The sequence below is a fragment of the Stegodyphus dumicola genome, chromosome 9 (assembly GCF_044657685.1).
Source record: "Stegodyphus dumicola isolate Sdum_Otavi_A_Nest chromosome 9, ASM4465768v1".
Classification (NCBI taxonomy): Eukaryota; Metazoa; Arthropoda; class Arachnida; order Araneae; family Eresidae; genus Stegodyphus; species Stegodyphus dumicola.
The window spans coordinates 138,449,234-138,470,516 of NC_140776.1; the positions used below are offsets into that span (position 1 = coordinate 138,449,234).

Consider the following 21,283-nt stretch of genomic DNA (forward strand, 5'->3'; position numbering starts at 1 on the left):
TGCCCATGATAAGGCAACATATACAGGGTTATCCAAATTAAACTTTCCCAACTCAGAGGCCTATGCAGAGTGTTGTATGGGTCATAATGTGATGAAATTTTAAAAACAGACACTTTAGATCATGTGCTTGAGATTCATTAAACAAAAAAAAAAAAAAAAAAAAAAATTAGTACAAGAAGTTGCCGATACGTGGCGCTGCAGATCAACAAGACATTCTATAGATGTTCTATATGTGTGCCGGTACCGTTGTGTGTCATCCACATCATGCGGCAAAACTCTAATGTGTGGCGAAAGCCAAGTTCCGTAATTATATGTGTGCCGTGGTTCTCCACAACTCTTTCCATTCGCAAAGCAGTGTGTTCCACAGAGGAATGCAGTAAGTCCACATTAATTCCACGAACAATGTCGAATAATTGTGTCTTTCAAATATGCCAAGGTTGCTGGGTGTTCTCGGTAGACTCGATCCTTTAAGAATCCCCATAACCAAAAGTCACATGGCGTGAGATCAGGCGAGCGGAGAGGCCAAGCTGTAGGGAAACAGCGGCTGATCACACGTGCATCGGTAAAAGTTGCCCGTAACACCTGTTGAACGCCACGAAGAATATGGGGAAGTGCACCATTCTACATAAATATTGTGTCCTGGAGACAGCCATGTTGCTGTAGATCACAAACGTTGTCAACATGTCCTGATACCGTTTTCCTGTGACAGAGCAGGTTCTGAACCCTGTTGGAGTCACCTCTTCAAAAAAATAAGGCCCAATGACGAACGTTGCAGTGAAACCGCACCATACAGTAACCTTTGGAAAGTTCAAGGGCACTTGATGGATTGCGTGCGGGTTTTCACTTGCCGAAATGCAGCAGTTGTGCGTATTCATTTGACCATTCAGGTTAAAATGGGCCTCATCCGTCCAAAGGATGTTCCACAGCCAAGCAGCATAGACTTCCATTCTGGCAAGGAACTGCAACGCAAATGTTTCCCGAACTACAGGATCCCCGTCTGACAGCTGATGACGACTATGGATTTTGTAAGGAAAATAACCGAGGATTCGACGCATCACACGCCAGACGGTCGTATAGGGCATATCAACAGCACGAGAAATAGTTGGCACACTGACAACACCCTGTGGCGATTGGCTAGTGGGGTCCATGACCACCAAAGCAACGTCTTCTATGCGCGCAGATTCCACAACCTGTTGTCCTCTACCTGGTTAAATTCCCAGCTGTCCCGTTCTTTCGAACTTCTTCATCATGTCTCGTAGAGCACGGTCCTCGGCGTAAGATCTTCAGCCGACGGAATGCTCTTATCGCAGCACAGGAGTTCTCGTCATTTTGGTAGAAAAGTTTCACTAACAGAGCTTTGTCTTTCAAAGTCGCCATTGTGCATCAGCGAGCTGGAAACAACTGCCTGTGCAAAGCTGTCTTCCACTAATTTTTTTTTTTTTTTTTTTTGTAATAAATCTCAAGCGCATGATCTGAAGTGTCTGTTTTTAAAATTTCATCACATTATGACCCATACAACACTCTGCACAGGCCTCTGAGTTGGGGAAGTTTAATTTGGATAACCTTGTACTTCTAGAATCATTTACTCTTTATTCATGGTATCTTTGAATTCATTCTGTGAATCCTTAAACAAACTGACATCAGTACTTGCAGAAGAGCACCATTTACCAGGTTCCATGCTCAGATTTTGACAACTAGTAAGTGGACCAAAAAACCAAAAATGGGCCATGAAAGCATATTAGAAGAACCATATGAATATGGTTGGGAGACACTATAACAAAGACATACCTCTAATCCTATTATGCTTCTCTCTGCTCCAAAACTAATATATAAATGAACAGAAAATGATTTAATTCCATTGCCCACATTCAAAGCAGAATCAAAATGCTCCAAAACAAACAAAAAAAAAAAAAAAAAAAAAAAAATTAAGAAGCACCTGAGACATTTCCAGAACAATTCAGGTTATATATCAAGGGAAAGTAAAGTGAAGGCAGCACAATAGATAAATACTAAGGATGCATATAATATTTTTCCTTCTGAACTTTTTCTGACATTTCACAGAAATATTGTTAATAACAGATAAGTAAAGCATAAGTTAAAGTGCTTTGCTTTCCTTATTCTTAAATGCCCCAATATTAGTAACTTTTCAAGTATACAAACATTTCCCACATATGTTTAATTCAATCTACTTTAAACCAAAGTAATCAGGAAATGGTAGCTATTTAGAAGTTATGCCACAAAGCATACATATACTTGTCATTCTTGTCCCTAAAGATTATTGTAAACAGAATCTGTAAGAGATATTCTCCTGAATGTTCATGAGTAATTTTAATTTAACAAATTTATAGTAGATACCTAATTCAGACTACGAATAACTATGATTGCCTTCTTGCACAAAACTGATCTGGACAGAACCCTAAGGTCCCCCAAAATTACAGACAGATCAGCCTCCTGTCTTAGTAAAATTTACGAAGCTACATTGTTTATATACCTGAATGATTTCTACTGAAGTCGAAATATTATTATTCCTCAACAATTTGGCTTTCGTGCTAAACACTCTACTCAGGCCCACCTACTGACAGTAGTGCAAATCAATCATGCATGTGCTTCTAATGGAAAGCCTACTGCTATCATTTATTTTGACACAGCTAAGGCTTTCGAAAGGTGCTTATTTTGTACAAGTATTTTCATGTGAAATGGCATTTTGGCAGACTTTGTGAGCTTCGTGAGTTGTGCAGCGGGGCATGAATTCCACCAAGAGAACATCTTTTCGGTCCCAAAACACTGTAGCCATACACTTTTTGGAGGAGAACATGCGCTTGAACTTTACTGGCTTACGACCTGGGGAGTTTGCATCCACTGTTTCGATCGCTCTTTTGTTTCTTCAGTTACATAATGCATCCATGTCTCATCTCCTGTGACAAATTTGTCTAAAAACTCATCTCTATCCTGATGGTAGCGCTGGAGGTAGGTTAATGCAGCACCCGATTGCCGAGTTTTGTGGTGGTCAAACAGCATCTTGGGAACCCACCTCGCACAGAGTTTGCAGTACTCGAGTCTTTCACTCACAATGCTATAGAGAGCTGACCGTGAAATTTCAGGAAACAAATAACAAATCAGAAATTGTGAACCGACAATTTCCGCGAATCGCCTGATCCACGCACTGAACAAGATCATCGGATGACACTGGCTTCCTTCCCTGGACGCCTTCATCATGAACATTTGTGCATCCAGCTTCAAAGTTCCTGCACCATTTCCGCACTTTGTTGTCACTCTTGAACATTTCTCCATACACTTTACTCACTCATCTATCCTTCAGAAATCAAATGACTGAACACAATTCACATTTGGCGGGAGACCGTATTTTTTGAAGCATGCTTAGGTGCTCCCTGCATACTCAGAAATGACAAGTGTGAATCGAAACATTCCCCAGGCCAACTGGAGACAATGTGCAATATGTCTGCACACAGACCAAGCAGATTTTCCCCAAAGCTTTCCTTTAGAAACCAATCAGACTCTGAAAACGAAATAGCTCTTGTAAGTTTACTTCTGATTCTTAACTTGCATTCATTATTGATTACAAACCCTGCAGAGTAAAAACTAACAATTCCTCTCTGCGCGCTTTCAATATTGTTTATCTTTCTTAGGTGAATGACCTCTCCCCTTCCCCGGCCATTCCAAGGCTCTTTCTTAGCTATTGCTTTGTTACAAACCGAAAACCGAAACCTTACCCAAAGACCAGCTCAGAGGGAGTCATGCTTCTTTCCATCAGTTGTTTCGTCATCATAGCAACCATCCACACCAATCTCGTGCCGATTGCCTTGTCTTTCTCCTCCTGGGCTGTGTGTGCGTCACAATGTCTGGCTAACCGCCCTTCTATTGTGGCTAATAACAAGTAGTTAAACACCTACATCCAACAAAGAGGACTCCTTATCAATCTCCTGACTTCAATGGCTTTCTTTCATTTTTCCTTAAAAAATACTCATTCTTGGTTATTTAACTTTTTATTAGCAATAATGTGGAGGTAATTGCATTTATTTGCAAAGGTATTCTGTAACAAAATGCCTTGGTTCTTGGTCCAAAACTGATCAAGTAAGATCTTTGAATTCCTGCAGCAATTCGCAGAAACATGAAAGCCTGTAATTAATTTCTCCCAAATAATTTGCAATGCAATGCAACACTTTCAACAAAGAAATCATCTGTCATCCTGCCAGTAAGCACAGAAAAGGGAATAAGGATAATACTGGTATTTATGATAAACTAAATCAACAGCTAATTGAACACTTACAGTAGTCTGAACGACAGTAATTGATAAGGAAATTGGAATCACAGATGAAACCATCGTATCAGTCTGAAAGAAAAAATTCATACGTCAATTTCTAAAACAACACGCAAACTGATGAAATATACAGCCCCTCAAAAATAATTCAATTAAAAAACTTTTTAAATGCATTTCTTAAATTGCCCAATAAACTCAATGATATTAAATTAATCAACAACACACTAAATACATTATTAACTAAATACTAAAAAAAAAGGGGGTTTTAACGTATAGTATACATATGTCAGATATCTGAAAAAGAGTTTTTTTCCTTCCTTATACACTTTTGCATTACAATAATTTTAGCAATCTAGAGATTTAAAAAAAATATATCTGTTTTTCCAAATGAAATTATTTTTCATACTTTCCTGGTGATCACTACAAGGCAAACATTCTAGTAATAATCAGTAAAATTGTTATGAATCTTAAAGAAGTTCAGCTTATCACCAGAACAATAAGCATATCCTTATGAAAGACTTGCAATCAGAAGTTGGCTCATATTTACATTACAGACGGAAGGAAACAATAAAATGTATAGCCAGACTATTCCGCTATCATGAATAAAGTCCAAAATACAGTACAAAATTCAGGATCCGGACGTCCAATATCCGGAATGATCTAAAATCTGCACCTCAAAACAACCACCAAACAAATTTTTTAAAGATCTTTTTTTGGGGGGGGGTCATGCTTTACACATGCACATTTGATTTTTCCTCCAGCCTAATAATAAAATATGTGGAGAGTCCCAATTCGTAATCTCATTTCGACAATAAATAAAATACCTCATTACTGAAGAAATAATCCTTTTAGCATAAATTTGTATGATCAATAATTTGACTCCGTAGCTGCATATCTGCTTGGCATACATCTCAGACTGAAACATTCTACATAGAAACCTTAATTTTACGCCAACAAATAATTTACATCCTTGACACCAACCTGGCGAATATTTTATATCCTTGATGCCAACCTGGCGAATCATTATTTTCTTTTGCTTTCTTCATCACATGTTAATTAACACATGACTAGTTGAGTGACGACTTATGCAGCGATGCATAAACAATTTTTTTTTACATTAGTAACTGAATAACAAAGAGCATTATCTGATTACAAATTTAAGTTACATGCACTAAAATGTTGACAAAGTAAGATTTAACAAAAATTTCTTTCCATATGCTAAAAATAGATTCTGTTAATGATACTCATAAGCCAAAAGATTGCATTTAGTGCTATTTGAATTAAGAATAGCATTATTTATTCACATAAAGCCAGAACTGCCACCAGAGCTCATATGGCCACACCAGGCAGCAGAATTTAGGGAAGAAGAAGAGTTAACAGAAGTTTTTCATTTTGATAACAATGGCAAAATCTGTAGCATGGTTCTAGATCCAGAAAATACCGTTACTGATAGTGAAGAAAGTGACAGAGAGATTATTGAAAAAGAAAAAATTTCGATTGACAAGTTAGTCAGAATTCTCAACACAGCAATTACAGAACTCGAACAATGGAACTTAGTAACTGAACAAGAAATTATGTCTAAAGAATTAAAGAGAAATGATTAACACAAAAAACAAAGCAGCTTAAACAACTTACATTGAACGAAATGTTAAATAAAGTAAACATATAAGTATTAAGTTTTCCTCCCCCCCCCAAATTCTGATACTCTTTAGATCAAAAATGCTTCATTTTTTCGATCAACAAAGTCTCAATGAGTCCGGGTCACACATTTTGTACTGTATACATACTAATGTTCTGTGTTTCAACTAACTAACTCCTGGTGGGAACAGTTGCTTTAATGTTTATACCCTCCACATTAGGTTTAAGATACTATTTTTTATATACACTTTTCTTTAAGATAACATATATATACATATATTTTCTTTTTAACTTTGTTCGTAACTATTTCATAAAAGCTGTTTTAACATACATCTTTTGCAAGGTCCAACTCATCAGCAGAATTACTTGGAGAGGGAGTTGATGCAGGTGATGGAGAGCGAGAAGGGCAAGGTGAATGATGAGTTACAGTATGGATGGATTCTTCGGATGATTCTGAAATAAGCAGAAAAATATTTTAAAAAATTCAACTATTCATAAAATATACATTGCATTTTCAAATAAATAAAAAAATAAATAAATAAAATATAAAAGAAGAAAATACAAACACAATAAATTAATCAAAAAATTAGTTTTTTTACAAATGTTTGCGATCAGTATTTCTCTTAAGTGAACAAAATGCAAGTGACATACAACAATTAGCCATTATTCTAGAAACCCCAACACACAAAATAATTATTTAATGCTGAGTTTATACTTAGTATACTTTACTGGTGCCTCAAGTAAGTATCTCGTTTTACAGTAACTATTTGGCTAATGAGATTACAAAATTATGAAGTTGCCCGTTACCTTCATTACATATAAGAATAATTTAAATAAACAGCAAAAACTCAGAATACCAACACATATCATTGGTCAAGAGAAATTAAAAGGAAATAGTTATCTTATGCAATACACTACATATGTATTTTAAATCTTTAATATTATTTAATCATGTATTAAGTTTTAAAAAAACTTTTATAAATGTTCTCAATAGTTTTAAAAAAAATTATGAATGGAAAGAAAATAAAAGCATTGACTTTAATTAATTATTACGGAAAACTACAAAAATGAAAATAAGTCTCCTTCTCTTTTATTAGAAAATTAAATACATTTCAGTAGAAATTCACCTTGAGATTCAGATGAATTGGAAGATATTTGTTCGGAAACCTTTATCTTCTTTGGCGGGGGGCCAAACAAGTTATCAGAGGTATCTTGCACTGCAGTGACATCCATATCTGAAGTTTCATTGTACAGTGGTGATTCTGAAGGATGATTTTCATCAGAGTGAGAAGGAGACTGGAAAAATACAGAAAAATAATAAGAAATGCATTTCAACATTTTTAAAAATGAAATTTTGAAAACTCTGTATACAATAAGTATTACAAAACACAGATAACAATTAAAAATGAAGGTTTGGCTGTTAAATAAAAAAAAGAAAATGCTCAACAAACACATTTAATATTTCTAAGTGGCAAAATACTGAATGCTTAATATTAGATATATAACAACAACGAATTCTAAGCTATATAGTCGGAACTTATATCTTTTAAGATCACTTCTTCAGAAGTTACAATTTTATTACCTTACACAAACATATCCACATGCTGCACTTTCATTCAAAAACTTTTAAAGCCAGAATAAATTTGTCTTACCTACATTTGGTTGAAATTTATGAACAGAACACTAAAACTGTAACTGAAAGTAAAGAAGAGGAACTTTGTATCATAAAGAAGCAGGTACCTTATACCAAGAGACTTATTTCTATTAATTATTTACTTGAAAATTCACATGTCCTCAAAATTCTCCTAACTTTTGAATATTATAAAGAGCTAGATTCTGCAACTCTATCACAGTAATAAGCACAAGCTCAGAAGCAGGGAAACGAGTGAGCAAATTGCTGCATTGAAAGTTTTACCATCTCTACAATCAGAAATGTTATGAAATTGTTATGAATTATTTTTGTTGTGTACTGTCTATCTAGGGTAAGAACAGCTCCCGCCACGGTGTCTGGCAGGTGGCGGTCGCTATAGCGACAGGGCTAGGATATTTCAAATAGGGACGAACCAAGGGTTGCTTTATTGTTATTTTGTTTTTGGCGACTGTTAGCTGAAGGGAAAAGAGTTTATCATTCGTCTTCTCGGTTTCATTCCAGTTCCACGCATCTTTTCTTATATTATTACTATTAGCTATTTTTATTCTCGTTGTTATATCTTTTGCACTGATATTTGTTCAAATTTGCTTTTATTTAGTTTGATTTTCATAGTGCTTTGTTAATTGCCAATTTTTTAAAATGCCCTTCCAGTTTAAGAAAGGTCAACCTTTAAAGTCTCATGCACGTCAAATCGTGTACAATGTCGCAGAATTTTGTGCTTCTGAAGCTTCAGCGAACTCTTAGTTCCTCTTCCTCAAGCTTTGAAGAGAACATCGCAAGCTACTGGAGTATTGCAGTATACAATTAAAAAAATTAAGCGCGAAGTATGAACAATGAGTGAAAATAAACTTCTACATACACATGGAAAGAAACGCAGAAGCCCTGCTAATCATAAGTGCGAAATTGGCGATTTTGACAAATGTGTTATACGGCAGACAATACAAGAACTTTTACATCAATGAAAAGAAAGTGCCATCTGTGTGGAAATTACTGCCTATCTTGAGGCAAAAAATAGACTTCAAGTGGCAAAAAGACTCTTTGTGCAAAGTTTTGCGTTCAATGAATTTTCGCTGGAAAAAATGCATTAACAAAAGAAAAATTCTTATTGAAAGCCCTCACACTGTATTTTGGAGAAACATTTATTTATGCGAAATGAGGAAACTCAGGTCAAATGAACGCCACATCATTTACATCGATGAAAAATGGATTGACAGCAATTTAACTTTTAAGAAATGTTGGCAGCATGATACGGTTTTGGGCGCACAGATAAATGTCAGTTCAAAAAATATACTGAATGTTGCTCTTCCGCAGGATTTATTCCAGGTGCCCAACTTGTATATAAAGCATCAGCTCAAAACGGGGATTACCATGGGCAAATATATGGAAATTTTGAAAAATGGGTGTTCGAAAAGCTTCTTCCAAATTTACGACCCCAAAGTGTGGTATGCATGGATAATGCCCTGAATCACACAAAAATTGAAGATCCGACACCCACGAAATATGCTGTAAATAAAGCAAACAATGATAAATTGGCTGATGAAGAAGACGATAAGCTGCGATCCCAAAATGCGAAAAGCGGAACTGTTTAACTTAATAGAATGCAATCGTCCTAAGAAATAATCTATAAAATTGACAACATCATAAAAGAAAATTGGCATCATGCTGTGCATCTCCCTCCTTACCACTGTTATCTCTCCATGTCTAAACGCAATTGAATATGTTTATCATCAGTTAAAAGACTGATCAGGGAAAGGAATGTGACTGGGGAATTAAACTTGGAAAATTTGAAAAATTTAACACAAAAAGCATTGTATGAAGTCACTGTTCAAGAATGGCAGATGCACTGCAACCCCGTAGAAAAACTTGAAAATTCTTATTGGGACAAGGACGAACTTCTAGAAGAAATAATGGATAAATTAATAATTCAAACTGGCAGCAGCGATTCTGATTCAGAAGATATGGAAGCTTGCGACAGTGATTCAGACGACTTTTTATACCTCTATAAAAGTCCTCACGAAGGCATCCTTCTTCATCTGATAGCTCTCAAGTTATGAGGATATTTCTACGTTCAGTATTTTCTTTGTCACTATGTAAATGAAAGACTACCAAAGTAGGCAACAATGAGCCTTCGGTAGAGGCAAAATCCCCCTTGTGGATAATAAAGAACACTGCATGGTTGCTTCATTTCCCATTACTGTGTTCTTGGAGACCCACGAGCCATGGTATAATTTATTTAAAAAATCATTTTTAATCTTTAATGAAAATTAAATAAGTTTTGTTTTTATTATGAAAATATTAATACAAAATTATGTTAATGCAACAAAGCTCACTGCAGTTATAAAAGCCAAATTTTGTATAATCATATAAAGTTCCTATAATTTTAGGTTATTTAAATAGGTAACTGAATAATTTAAGAGACCTTAATTTTGTTCTGATTTTAACATTTTATTATGCTACTAGCTATTACAGTGTCTATAAAAAGCAGCATAATACATAAATGGGCACTGCTAATTAAGAGGCCCAGCAGCGTCCGATCGGTAAAGTCACTGAACACTGGTAGTTCGGCCCAAGGTTTGAATCCCGTGAACGGGCTGTCTGCATGGGCGTTTTCCCCATGTGTAGCGTGTATACGAGCCAGTTTCCCTTAGCAAGCCCTCCACGAAGGCATCCCTCCTCTTAGGCATTTAACCCTGGAGGCTTTCCGTAATCATACAAACCACTGGTAATTAAGGAAAAAGCAGTTTTGATTTCTATTCACCTTCACTTCCTTTCGCCATTAAATTGACCAGCTTTTGGTTTAGTTTGAAGGTATGGAAAAAGAAGAAATGTTCGCAAAAAGTATTTATTGAGAGCATGGGTATGTAAATAAATGCTTTTACTTTCAGATGATTCCATGTATATTTAATGATGAAATTTTTCTTCATTATTAAAGCACAAGCAATAAATTAACAGAAAATTTTGAAATAAAAACATAGCAGAACGTCATTTAAAGACTGAAGAAATTGCTTTGAATGTTCACAGTAGATTAGCCAGAGGGGAGAATTATAAAAATTTAATTTATTTTACATTTATGAAGTGTGTCTATACTATACTACAGAGAATGGGGCAATCAGGTTGATTCTAAGATGTCATCTATGATTTTACAAGCAAACAAATAAACAAAAAAGAAGCAAAATAATAGCATGATTTTTTTTAATGTAAAAATTAAAATTTTTCTTCAAAAATAAAATTTTAAAATTAATTTTCTTACAAGTTATTTTGATATATTTTTACTCATTGTACATCTAGAGGGAGGGCAAATTCAGCAACTTGTACCTCACACGGCAAAATCAAAGACCGTTTCTTGACTGCAAAAGCTTTATCTACGCCATCGAATTTTCATTTTCGGAAATTGGATGTAGAGGTCGACGCAAAGGGTCAACGAGTATTTTATTTGAAAATAAAACAAAACGTGAATATCGTCAAATCATTTTTAAATGCACCAAGGTGGCAAACTGAGAAGTAAATCTTCAAGACACCCCTACGAAAAATGGGTTAGAGCTTGTTTCTACGGCAACAAACAGCTGCAGACAAACTGGCGAGAGCTGTTCTTACCATAGACGGACAGTACAATTATCATTTATTATTTTACTGTGAATAGGAAATTCTTGGTGATTATATAAATTTACTGTGAATAAGGAATTTCAAATGTTCTTATTTAAAAGTTAATGTTTAACATATAGTATTTGTTTAAACTTTTCGTTCGATTATAGCAAAGCTCTTTTAGGTTGGCAGAGAGCTGATACAGCTAAAAGATGCAGGTTTTTACATCCGTTCTCAAAAAGCAGTCACTTTGCGGCCAGCTGCGTTTCCTTCCCCTTCTTTCGGGAGGGTGGTTGAACACGTGTTTTGGGTTTGGAGGCGAGAAAGTACTTTCGGCCTTTATGAAGAAGAGAACTGTGTGATATGTTTATTATCTACTGGTGTCGCAAGTTTAACTGAATTACAATTGAAAACATTCTTGTGGTTGCATTGGGGGGAAAGGGGGGTGACATCTTAGAAGAGAAGTTTGAACTTCTTCGAATTTTGGTAGTTGTTTATCACCTCTGTTCTAGTTGGCTACAGAGGATTCCAGTTTTGTTTACGATTGGCTAATTTTAATTCTAGTGATGTTTGACCCAATAGTTATTTAGAGGCGTTACACGTTTTGAGAGTCAACCGAGGTTTCTTAAACTGTTGCATAAGAGGCAGGAGGAGAGATTTTGGAGGTTTGGTCCATTTGTGATCTACTTTTGAGAAGAGCTTAGCCTAATGACCCCTTGGGGGCGACCGCGGTTTAAATTGTTTATCTCCGAGGTTCTGGCCACGGAAACCTGCCCGAGCTCGTGCGGGCTCCCATCAGATAGACATCGGCAAAATTGGCTGAAGATCTGGGGATACAGATTTTCTGATGAAGAGATGGATAAAGGGAATGGCTTCTTTTCTGGTTATAGTTCCGAAGGTTAGCGCTGAAGATACAGATTAGTGATGAGCGTTTGTCTGTTTGTCATCTCCAGGTGTCTGCAATGGTCTGTTATCTCCTGTTGTCTATCGCCAGCTGTTATCCTCAGAGGAACTTCAAAATAAAAGGGAAGGCTGATTATAGAGTTAAAATGCTACTATGAGAAAATTCCCTCTGTGCCTTGAACAGACTTCAATATTGGTTTCCCTGACAATGATGAACTTTTGGCCGTTATTGTTTTGATGATTTTTGACTAGATCCGGGCAGCTTCCCGAGTCCCTCAGACTGTACGCAGATTCCATGAGTGAACTTTTGTTTCCTGTCGTTTTGTTTTTACTAGTGTTTTGTCTAAATTGAGGGAGTGAATTTTATTTTTTTAATATTTAACGGTTATGTTTATTTAATTTTAATATGTCTTAAAATAAATATTCCTGAAAAAAATTTTCACTGAAGTAATCTATATTGAATATTATATCAAGTAATTTAATTGATTACAAAAATGTCAGAAGATAAATTGTTCCATATTCTAAATGTAAATTATTAATCAATGATTTGTAGCATTCATACTCATAATGAGAGATAAGAATAAATGAGAAATAATGAGTAAATTATTAGATTATGTTTTTTAGGGGTAGTCTGGCCAGCTATCTAAAATTATAATGTTTGGAATATTTTATAAATGTCTTTATTGTTTTAATTATTGTATGTTTTATTTGAGTTTTATCTTGTGGTCTACTGTAGGTCACCCATGTGATCCTTTTGGAAAACATGGTTATTTCAATTCGAACCAGGTGTGTTACTTATTGCAGGAATAGAAAAATAATTTTTGGTGTTTTGTAACTATACAATCAGCTTACCTAATTTATTTGAACTGAAGTTTAGACTTTTTTAGCATGAGATTTATCTTTCCCTCATGTTTTGTTGAGTTCTGTGTTGTATTTTAAATGTAAAGTGTTTTAGGGCTATCTCTGCAATTGCTTTGAAATTTATGTATTTTAGGAAAGTCAGTGGATCTAGTTTTATTTCAGAGAGAGATAGCGTGTTAATGAATTTGTATGGACATGCATTTTCACATTTTGTTTTGATAAATAATTTCTGATTCTAACAAAACACCAGGGAGGATATTTTCTTTTTATTCTTTGATTTAAAGAGTTGAGAGTTCATCTGAAAAACTTTATTTTTCTGAGTTGCTTAACTTAAAGTAATTTTGTATTCATCTAACTTCAAAGAGTTAAGATAAGATCTTGATTACCAGGTGTTCATAGTTTGCTTTGTTTTTTTTTGTCATGTCACCCATGAGAAGTCAAGAAGTTTAAAAGTAAAATTAATATTAACCTTAATTTTTCTATGTAACAGAAATGGTCAAGAGCAGCTATTAATGCAGAATATACTGCCAACATACTAAAAATATCAATTACATTTTTAAGGATTACATTGCATAATTTACAGCAAAAAAAGAAGCATTTACAGCTATTATCAGCAGTAAAGTGCTTCTATGACACTGGAAAAATGCAATCATGGACCAGTAGTTGGATGCCTTAAAGCACAGTGATAGCGAAAAGAAATAGAAAAACAAAAATTCGTTAAAGTTTTACAAAATATGAAATAGATATAAAAACAAATTCCAAATTTGGGCTTCCAGATGCCCATATTAGGTGGAAATGTACATTATTCAAAATTTGATGGCTCTAGGTACCGTTGTTTTATCACAATGCGAGAAACATATACACATTTATGCAGATCTTCATTATTTAATTTCTTTAAATATAATACAGGGCTGTAATATTTGGTTGTTAAAAATAATTCTGGACATTAAATTGCATGGCAAGGAAAGAGGGTACATTATCAACAGCAACAGATCCAGTAAATTAATCATTACGGTCAGAATTTAATGCTGCAAGTAGTGACCATACATGACAACAAAACAAAACAAAAAAAAAACGCTACTCATCTTTAGAGGCCATCTTGACAGAAAGGTATTCAAGACAGAACTTTTCAGGCCATGTTAATCTTTTCCATAGGTATGTGTTCATTTTTGTATACAGATGACAATATTCACTCATATAATACAAATGCATTACTATATTGGAGAGTGAAGCTGCACGACATGACCTGCATATTATGTAGCCCATTGTTGGAGAGTGAAGACAATAACTGCATGACATGGCCTGCATATTATGTAGACCTGTCCCATTGATTAAATCCCGGGCACTTTTAATATGTATACAGCACAAAGGAGATAGCCAGCACAAAATATCCAAGACCTTTAAACTGCCTTGCAAGAAAAATGGATAATATCATAACAGCATTTCCAAACAATCTTGCAAATAGTTTGCCAAATTAATCTGCACCATGTATTGGAGTTTGAGAAAACCATGCTACAAGCTGATAGTGCAAGGTATGCTTATTCTGCTTATTCCATGATGCTCCTATGGGGGCTTTTCTTCTTTTATTAACCTGTCCACCCCCTTAATGATGACGTTAGGACTTAACCCTTTGACTACTAACGGGACATACATGTCTCACTAAAAGTTTAAAAATTACTACTGGGTTAAAAAGTACTTAGAATCTCCTAAATGTTGAGAATCATCTTCCAGTAGTTGAAAAATCAAGATGGCGCTGTGCTCATTGTACACAAATAAACATAGAGAAAAGAACAAATATGAGTTGCCCAATGTGTAATGTTGGATTATGCAAAGAATGCTTTACCATTACACACCGGTCTACTCATATATGTTCTTTTCTCTATGTTCATTTGTGTGCAATGAGTACAGCGTCATTTTGATTTTCCAACTACTGGAAGATGATTCCCAACATTTAGGAGATTCTAAGTACTTTTTAACTCAGCAGTAATTTTTAAACTTACAGTGGAACATGCTATGTCCCATTAGTAGTCAAAAGGTTAAGGCCTAACATCATAATTTTCGGTTCTATTTTAGATTATTACTTTATGCTATCATAGATGCTAAAACAGTGGTTCTGGAGGCTCCGGAAAGGTCACTTGTTGGCCGGCCGGGGTGTGGCAAGTCCTAGAGCAGATGGCTCTAGTAGCCTGGGGTGGTATCCTGATGACGTTGGGTAACGCCCCTAGTGACGGGCAGTCTGAGTGAAAGGCAGGTAGCAAATCACAGTCAGCAACCGGTGTCGCAACAGCGATGTGTCCTCTCCAAGGTGCGAGGGCAAAGGTTGGACCCCTGTGCCTGGTTCTGAGGGGCCTCTTTGTGCCCTTATTGGCAGAAAGAGGAATGCCCAAATTGTTGTTGCTGTTACCCTGTACCATATGATGTAAAATATATTTCATATAATAAAGTTTTCTAGAATAATAGGTGTGCTTATAATAAGTTGATCACTACATATAGGACAAACTATGCATCCCACTATTAAGTATGGCATGAGCAGATGTCCCGGCCTTTGGCTTGAAAACTGCTTGTCAAAAAATCCCCAATACTAAATTTACCTTATTTATGACATATTTTGTTCACTTGGATAGAAAATGGCGCATTCCCCCCCCCCTTTTTTAAAAATTCATAAAGGGTTAAACCTTGTTTTGTGTGTGATTTTTTTTTCCTCTAAAGTTAGGCTTAAGTGATGCAAAACCCTCGACTCCCATTAATTTTAAAAAAGGTGCACTATCTTGAAAGGATTAAGCATTTATCACAAAACAGTTCAATCCATAGGATTAAATATCTCACTCCAATAATTCCACCTCAGATTCGATATTAATTCACTTGGATAGAAAATGGCACACTTTCCCTCTTTTTTTAAATTCATAAAGTGTTAAACCTTGTTTTGCGTGTGATTTTTTTTTCTCTTAAGTTAGGCTTAGCGACACAAAACCCCCCGACTCCCATTCACCCCGAGGAAATTTTAAAAAAGGTGCACAGTCTTGAAAGGGTTAAGCATTTATCACAAGACAGTTCAATCCATAGGATTGGAGGCCCACGGTAGTTCAGTCCAGGGTTCGAGTCCCGGCGAACGGGCTGGCTGCATGGGTGTTTTTGTGGTTTTCCCCCTGTGCATTGTGGATACGAACCAGTTTCCCTTAAAAAGACCTCCAGGGGGCATCCTTCCCTCTCCGTGTAGTGCCCAAGGGCAGAGCACGTAATAAGCAAAAAATAAAATAATCCATAGGATTAAATATCTGAATCCAATAATTCCACCTCAGATTCTATATCAACTGTGAAAGGCTTTCTTATTCTAGCTTTGTTCCTAAGAATTAGAGGAAAATATTTTTTCAGATTTGTCTGCCATCATATCAGTTCCTTGATAACTAAAATTTCATCAGGCATGGAACTGATATTGTATTCTTTTTGCACCTCAGTTAGCTTCACAAAAACATTATACTTTCTGCTTCCACAAGAAGGGTTCACAAACTCAGTTTTTCCATTGCAACTCCTACTGCTTCTAAAAGTGCAAGAAGCAATAGGAGTCACTTTGTTGCCTTGTAATAAAAGATTTAACTTATTTAAAAAATTAAAAATGGCACAAATATATCACTAAATATAATTAAACATTATGATTTTTATCATTAAACATCATAGCATTACTAAAATTATCTTTAAAGACAAATACTATTTTTCTTTAGCCATGGGGGAAAGATGATTTAAAAACATTTAAACTTCTCTCATTTCTTAGTCTCTTGAAAACATTCCCTATATACAATGTTCATAATAAACAATGAAAAAAACATTCATTTCATTGCCCATCTCTTTACAGAATGCACGAATAGCCTCAAAATCAAGGAATGATGTTTTATAAGATTTATAAAATTTATAAATTTTATACGCATTTGTACAGATGTTTGCACAAACAATGGCATTTTCTTTTAAGACCAAGGCTGCAGGCTATGAATAAGGCTGAGTAAATGCAATTCAACCATACACATTATAGTGCCATAACCTTTATTTTTGGAAAAAGCCTTGCATGGACACTTGCCACTGCAAGAGCATTGGTGCTGCTCAGTTCCACGCATTTTTTTCCAATGCCACTTCAACTGATGTTAAATATCAAATCATATCCCACAGAACACATTAAATTAGCCTTTTCTGATGTGTCTATACTTTCATCAGATTAAAGAGGAAAAAAAATTGCATGCTTAAACTGCAATAGTTTCTTCGATATTATTTGCTATTTAAATGACTCATTATGTTATTGGAGAGAGATAATATATTTGTCAGATTTTACTGATTTTTATCACATATATGAGATGCTAATATTTTCAGTGCAGAGCATATTTGTTACACGACTGAATGAGGATATCGAATTTCTGCAATTAATTGGGATATTTCATAAGAAGCCATAAACAGATTTCCTGATAAAGCCCTCCTCTGGAGAAAAATCTGAAGAGAAAGCCTGTTTGCAAGCTATCTTTCTTCTTATTTATAAAGAAATCTATAGATTTCTTAATGTATTTCAGATGTTTCAGTTCCAAAAGTCACTTCAACTTTGAAGGTCTCATGGGTTCATTTGATAAATATGTATAACAAATAATACACAATGCTTTTTCATCAGCATCTTTTATGAAATCAAATTTTATATCATAATCATAAGAATGTTGTCAGCAGGATGTTTTCCTTTTTTTCATATGCATGATAAATAACACTACCTGTAGCAGTTTGTCAGTTCCTGTCCAGACATAATTTGATTCCATATTGGTTATAACTGGCACTTTTTTCCCTGTTCTATTAATCATTAATCCATTGATAATTCAATGTGATACTATATTATAATAAATAGTAAATAAGTTAAAAAATGTATGCAGTATCCAAGCTATGTTTTCCCACTGTTGATGGACATCACCTTTTGACAAACTATAATATAGTTTTATGTTACTGTAATATGTAAGGTTAGTAAGCTCCTTAAGTTTATCTGTGACACAACATTTTGCTTTCATGACCCAGCGCAATCTCACAACCCAGCATCTGGGAAATGCCACAAATGCATCATGGCATTTTATTACCATTAAAATATTAACACTTTCTTATGATGTAATTAGAGGTTCTAATGTATACTTACATCTTGTTCATGTAAATTCCTGTGTTTGGATATGCTTGAATTAAGACGACTTTTCCTAACAACTGGTTTTATTTTAATAGTTGGCACATGTTTATTTTGGTTATTCAAAGGTTTTAATTGAGAATTGATGAGAAATGATGATGATTTCCCTTGGTCTGAAATATCTGCTACAGAGCTGTAAAATAAAATAAATTATTAGTAATTGATGAGCTAAAAAAAAAAAAATTACAGTTTCGGACCATGGAAATATAATATCTGACAAAATCAATGATGAAACATTTTGCTTCCAAATTCTAAACTTTTTTTTAAATCTACACTAAATGGAAATGGGAAATTATATTTCTTAATTCTTAAAATTATTTTTTATTTAATTTTCTTAGATTAATAGTAATAATGATGATAACATTAATCCATGTCATTTTGAAAAGATTTATGATGTATTCTCAAAACATAAATAATTAAATAACATTACTAACATAATAATTAAATAATAACATAACATTAATCCATGTCATTTCAGGAAGATTTATGTTGAAATTTTCTCAAAACATAAATAATAAAATAAACACAAATTTTATTTAATTGACACCTTATATATAGTACATAATATATCTTTATGTATAACTATTAAGATTTCCAACCTCATTTCAATATTTTATTTACGAAATGAAGTATTTTCAAAAGTGTGAAAAGAGATACATCTACCAATCAACAATACATGTGAAGAGAAAACTGGAAACACCTAATCATTTCGGCTAAGGTGATACAGAAAGAATAACAGGTCATATTCTCATGACATTGAGTTCATGAGTTACAAAGGTCTGTAACATTTTATTTACAAAGGGAAGAGAGAAAGAGACACTGGGCATAGCCATGTATACTAGAAATAGCCATATTTTTAGGCTAATGATCATTATATTGGCAATCTCAAACCGAAATGTTAATATTTCTCATTTTCATTATAAAAGATAATTATACTACAAACAGAGAGGTTCATATCACAAGGAAACATACAATTTGGTATTGTTTGCTGATTTTTAACATATAATTTAATTGTATTTTGGACAGTTATGATAATGTCCCTCACTTCTTCAATTAAAAGTAAATATTTTAATTGAGCATTTTAGTTCTAAATTTTTCAAACAAACTTTCAAAGAGAGCCATTTGCGTATTGCTAGTTAAGGCAAGAAACTGGAAATGGTGCAATTTAGCCTTGGTGAGAAAAAGATGGTTACTGATCTGCCTAAGTGTGCAGTTTACATTTTATTATGTGCATATATATATTTTTTTTTACATTTTATATATGCACATAATTTGTTTACATTTTATACATGCACATAATTTGTTTCTTCCACTAATGAGAATTTTCTTGCTTTTCTTGTTTAATGTATTTACTATTTTTAACTTTTCATCTACAGAGAAAAATATGTTCAAGGGAAATGCATTTTACCATCCAAAAGAATTTGTGAAAACTGCCATAGTATGCCACTGCATATCATAAAAGAAATTATTTAGTGGCACCAGAAAGTTGTATTTTAGATATTTCTACATATTGTATGTATTTCATATCTTGCTCTTGCATGTTGTATGTTTCTGTATATTACATGTTGTGCATATAATATGTGACGTTATGATTTTGGGTATGTTTCTGTATTTTGTTTGTCTTAAATGAAATAAAAATTTATCTTAATTACTTCTGCATATGTATATTACATAAACTGTGTACTGGGCACACTGAATTAGTTGCTTGTATGTAACAGCAACTGCTTTTATTCCTCGCAAAAACCACTAAAAAATAACTTGCAGGTGCCAGTCATTCTAATTACATTTAACATTTAAAACCTTAAATTCCATGAAAACTTGAAAAAGAACCAAAAACAAAGGAAGTTTTTGTATTTTATGCCTTGTTTAAGTTACCCTAACTGGTAAACAGCACATGTTAAAATGAAAGAGAGAATTATACTGTTACATACATTAAACTACACAGAAAATGCATTAAAATGGAAGCATTTTATAGACAGCCTTCCTTTATAACAGAGAATCCAAATGTATACTGTACTGATTCGAAAATAAAACCTCCTCAAATATAAGATCCTAAACTATAGTATAAATGTTAAGAAATAAAAATACATTCAAAAGTCGTTAATCCGCACTCGTCGGGACTTCGGCGATTCCGGATTATCGATTTTTACGGATTATAGATCATCAGTTTAAATCTGGTAAGATGGCATGCAAAAATTATAAAATTAAAAATATGAAACCGTAATTTATGAAATAAAGAGCAATTATGATCTAAAGGTTATCAAAATTTACAAAAAGAAAAAGCTAAATATTTATTTGTTTACTTTATTAAACATTTCTTTCAATGTAAGTTGTTTAATTTGCTTCATTTCATGTGATAATACTTTCTCTTTAATTCTATTAAACAGACATAATTTCTTGTTTAGTTACAAAATTCCGCTGTTCAAATCCTATAATTGCTGTGTCGAGAATACCGACTAATTTGTCAAACGAAATTTTTTCGTTTTCAATAATTTTTGAGTCACTTTCTTCACTATCGGAAGCGAATTATAATGATGAGGAACTTGATTTAAATCATATCAAAGACTGAGTACATCGAGATGAAATACTACATTTAGTAAAGAATTATAAGCCAAATAAAATAAAAACATCTGCCCTGAAGGTAAGGATAGTGCTGACAGATCAACTTCCAATTCATTGCGTACCGTGTCGTTTCCCTCCCCCTGCAGAGCAGCGTGAAATTGATAAACATATTTCAGAATGATTAGATAATCAAAGGATATATGCCTTTATCCATTTTTTGCAGCAATTCCACTTTCTGTTTATTGGACTTCGAAACATACTTTTGCTTTGTAGATCATTTACATATTAGTAAATATATATCGGAAATTCTATTTGACATAATCGGAAGTTCAAGCTTACTTTTATAAAATTGCTTTAACAGTCTGCAAAAAATAATAAGCTGGATCCAATTCGAAGATTAAGGAACAACGCAATCTGCAACATTAACTGAAATAAATAATTACATAGTTTTAGCTTATACCGTTCGTTATACATTAAACGTGCATGCGTAAACGTATTATGCGCATGCGCACATGTATATTCGCAACCGTAAAGGTGTTACGCGTGCAGAAAGTTTTTAGCTTTGAGGTCCGGATTATGGGTGTCCGAATTAACGACTTTTGACTGTACAGATGAA

At 34.1% G+C, this 21,283-nt stretch overlaps 1 protein-coding gene across 6 annotated transcripts in view; it reads right to left on the bottom strand.

Moving 5' to 3' along the window:
• Positions 1-21,283, bottom strand: part of Asx (transcriptional regulator additional sex combs) — a 118,154-nt gene that overhangs the window by 18,543 nt on the left and 78,328 nt on the right. For 5 of the 6 annotated variants that reach the window (XM_035377918.2, XM_035377913.2, XM_085824149.1 and 2 more), the window contains 4 exons: positions 18,064-18,238; positions 7,045-7,213; positions 6,249-6,370; positions 4,289-4,351 (listed from right to left, as the gene is read on the bottom strand). In XM_035377918.2, coding sequence (XP_035233809.2) covers positions 4,289-4,351; positions 6,249-6,370; positions 7,045-7,213; positions 18,064-18,238 — 529 coding nt within the window. The remainder of the gene's footprint in view (positions 1-4,288; positions 4,352-6,248; positions 6,371-7,044; positions 7,214-18,063; positions 18,239-21,283) is intronic. The other variant, XM_085824146.1, reaches the window with a different exon arrangement.